The sequence below is a fragment of the Echinops telfairi genome, unplaced genomic scaffold, assembly GCF_000313985.2.
Source record: "Echinops telfairi isolate 266 unplaced genomic scaffold, ASM31398v2 ScPeMD7_1713;HRSCAF=2227, whole genome shotgun sequence".
Classification (NCBI taxonomy): domain Eukaryota; kingdom Metazoa; phylum Chordata; class Mammalia; order Afrosoricida; family Tenrecidae; genus Echinops; species Echinops telfairi.
The window spans coordinates 21,043,932-21,046,256 of NW_022105611.1; the positions used below are offsets into that span (position 1 = coordinate 21,043,932).

Sequence of the window (2,325 nt, forward strand, 5' to 3'; positions counted from 1 at the left end):
CCATCGCAGCCAGAACCATGAGCTTCCTGGGAAGCTGCCCGTGGTGGGTCTCCTCCTCTCCATCTGCTCTTGGCAGGGGACCCAGAACAGAGCCGGGCAGGGGGTGCTGAGGGGGAGGGAGGCTTGAGAAAGGGGCTCCCACAGCACAGGCACCATGGGGAGTCCCACAGGTGGCAAGCAGCTCTGAGTAGGCGCCTGGTAGCTGATGACGCAGGTGGGCACCCTTGCTGGCAAGCCCTGTAGAAGTGGGCCCCAGGACAGTCACTGCCCACCTCACCCCCTTTCTCTTATTTACCTCACTACGCTGCCAAGCGGAGGTGGGAGAAGGGACCTCATCTGAAAGATGGGCTGAGAGGACTGCTGGTGACTGGCAGAACCGAGGATGATGGGGTGGCAGTGAGCATGGATGTGGAGAGGGGAAGGTGTGGGCAGAGAAGGGAAGGGGGGGAGCCGGACTGTCAGCCTTGGACACATCACTCAACCTTTTGGGGCCTTGGTTCATCCTCAAGGTGGAAACTTCCTTGGTGAGAATAATCTGTAAGGCAGAGCTCTTCCTCACCCCATCCATTCAGTTACCCTCCACGTCTTCAGGCCCAGCCGGGGCATCATAGTTGTGGGACTGCTTCACGTCCCCTAGGCTTAGGGACTGCTTAAACCCTGACGCAGCAAGGACAGAGCTGGTTATGGATCCCATACTCGGGGGTGCAAGGGCTCTAGATGCTGGACACAGAGAGAAGGGCCCCAGCTCACCCACCCCCCACACTCCCAAGTGGCTTGTGCTGTTGGTGGACAAGGCAGAGATGGGCAGAGAAGCTCCACTCTGGGGATCAGCCCTGGTAGGCTTCTTGGAGGAGTGGGTTTCCCTGGCCACCAGTGGGCCTGGCTTGAGGCCCACTCACAGGCTGGAGTGTGCATGTGCTGGCAAGGACAGGTGTATGCTGGGGGGGGGGCGGTGGTGGTGGTTACTGTGGCAGAGGGAGGAGGCCGAGGGAGGCCCCAGCTTGTCCCCCCTCCCCATCTCTGCAGGTGCACTGCGGTCAGTTGAGCGACAGTGAGGAATGGAACTTGCAGGCTGTGGAGAAGCACGTGAGAGAGGGTGGGAGCAGGGAGGTGGCGGGGAGGGGCTGTGGATCTTTCTCAAAGTAGGGGTGTGGTGTGGCTGGGGGACACACCATGGTCTGGCCAGGGAGCTAGAGTCAGACGTGGGTTCCAATGCCAGTCCGACCACCTGTTCACTGGAGCCTTGTGTGGAAATGGAAATAGAGGCCGCTGGTCTCCCCAGGGAGCTAGGTGATTTGATTCCTTGTCAGTACCAAACGGCGAAGAAGCACAGAGGGCCACAGGCATCAATGCTTTGGGGGCTCTTCCTGCCTTCGAGTTCGACTTTCGACTTTAACCAGGACCCACTGGTTACCCCAGGGAGCTAGAGACACAGACATCTGATGTGGCAAGTCTTGGAAGAGTCTGGGGCCAAGGGTGGAAACAAGATTCCTGGTCATGGACTAGGAGGCGCCCCAGGGGCAGTGGGAGCCCATAAGAGGGTAGGGCACACAGTCATGAACCCCCTACCCCACCCAAGGCATCAAAGGAGTCGAGCCCTGAGGGAGGCAGTGGGCACTGTAGCCAGTGGAAATGGCGGGGTGGCCGAGCACCCACTGACCGCTCGCCCCACTCCAGACCCTCGTGGCCCTGCGGAGGGTGCAGGCCCTGCAGAAGCGAGGACCCTTCGCGGGCCCTGGCACCGCCCAGAACTCCCCGGCGCGGGCGGCCAGCGACCAGAAGGGCCAAGCTGGGTACACCGACCAGGACAGCAAGATTCTGAAACTCTGCGGTGAGGGCGGGTGCCGTGGCGTGGCCCTGAGTGGAACACAGAGGGGGAGGGGTGGGTGGTCCACGGATGTGCCAGGGGCCTGAGGGACTGCGCCTGACAGGTGGGCAGAGGCCCATGGGAGAGCGCCCCAGTGAGGGGCATTGTGGGGGCACCGAGTCCTGGTGGCGTAGGGGCACCGAGTCCTGGTGGCGTAGTGAGTTAACGTGTTGGGCTGCCAACCGCAAGGTCAGCAGTTTGAGACCACCAGCCGCTCCGCGGGAGAAAGACGAGGCATTTCACTGGTGGCGCGGCAGGTTACGCGTTGGCAAAGCCAGCAGTTGTCAATGGCTTAGAAATGTCTCTGCGGGAAAAGCATTTTGCCCCTGTCAAGATTCTGTCTCAGAAAGGCGCCGGGGCAGTTCTACCTGACCTAGAGGGTCGCTTTGGGCAGGAATGGACCCGATGGCAGTGGGTTTGAGTTTGTGCCCGAGGGGTGGGGGCCTTTGGTAAGCTGG

The 2,325-nt window shown here is 61.2% G+C and overlaps 1 protein-coding gene across 2 annotated transcripts in view; it reads left to right on the forward strand.

Moving 5' to 3' along the window:
• PDE2A (phosphodiesterase 2A) overlaps window positions 1-2,325 on the forward strand; it is a 101,892-nt gene that overhangs the window by 85,326 nt on the left and 14,241 nt on the right. For both annotated transcript variants that reach the window (XM_004708800.2, XM_045293113.1), the window contains 2 exons: window positions 1,027-1,086; window positions 1,678-1,831. In XM_004708800.2, the coding sequence (XP_004708857.1) occupies window positions 1,027-1,086; window positions 1,678-1,831 (214 nt within the window). The remainder of the gene's footprint in view (window positions 1-1,026; window positions 1,087-1,677; window positions 1,832-2,325) is intronic.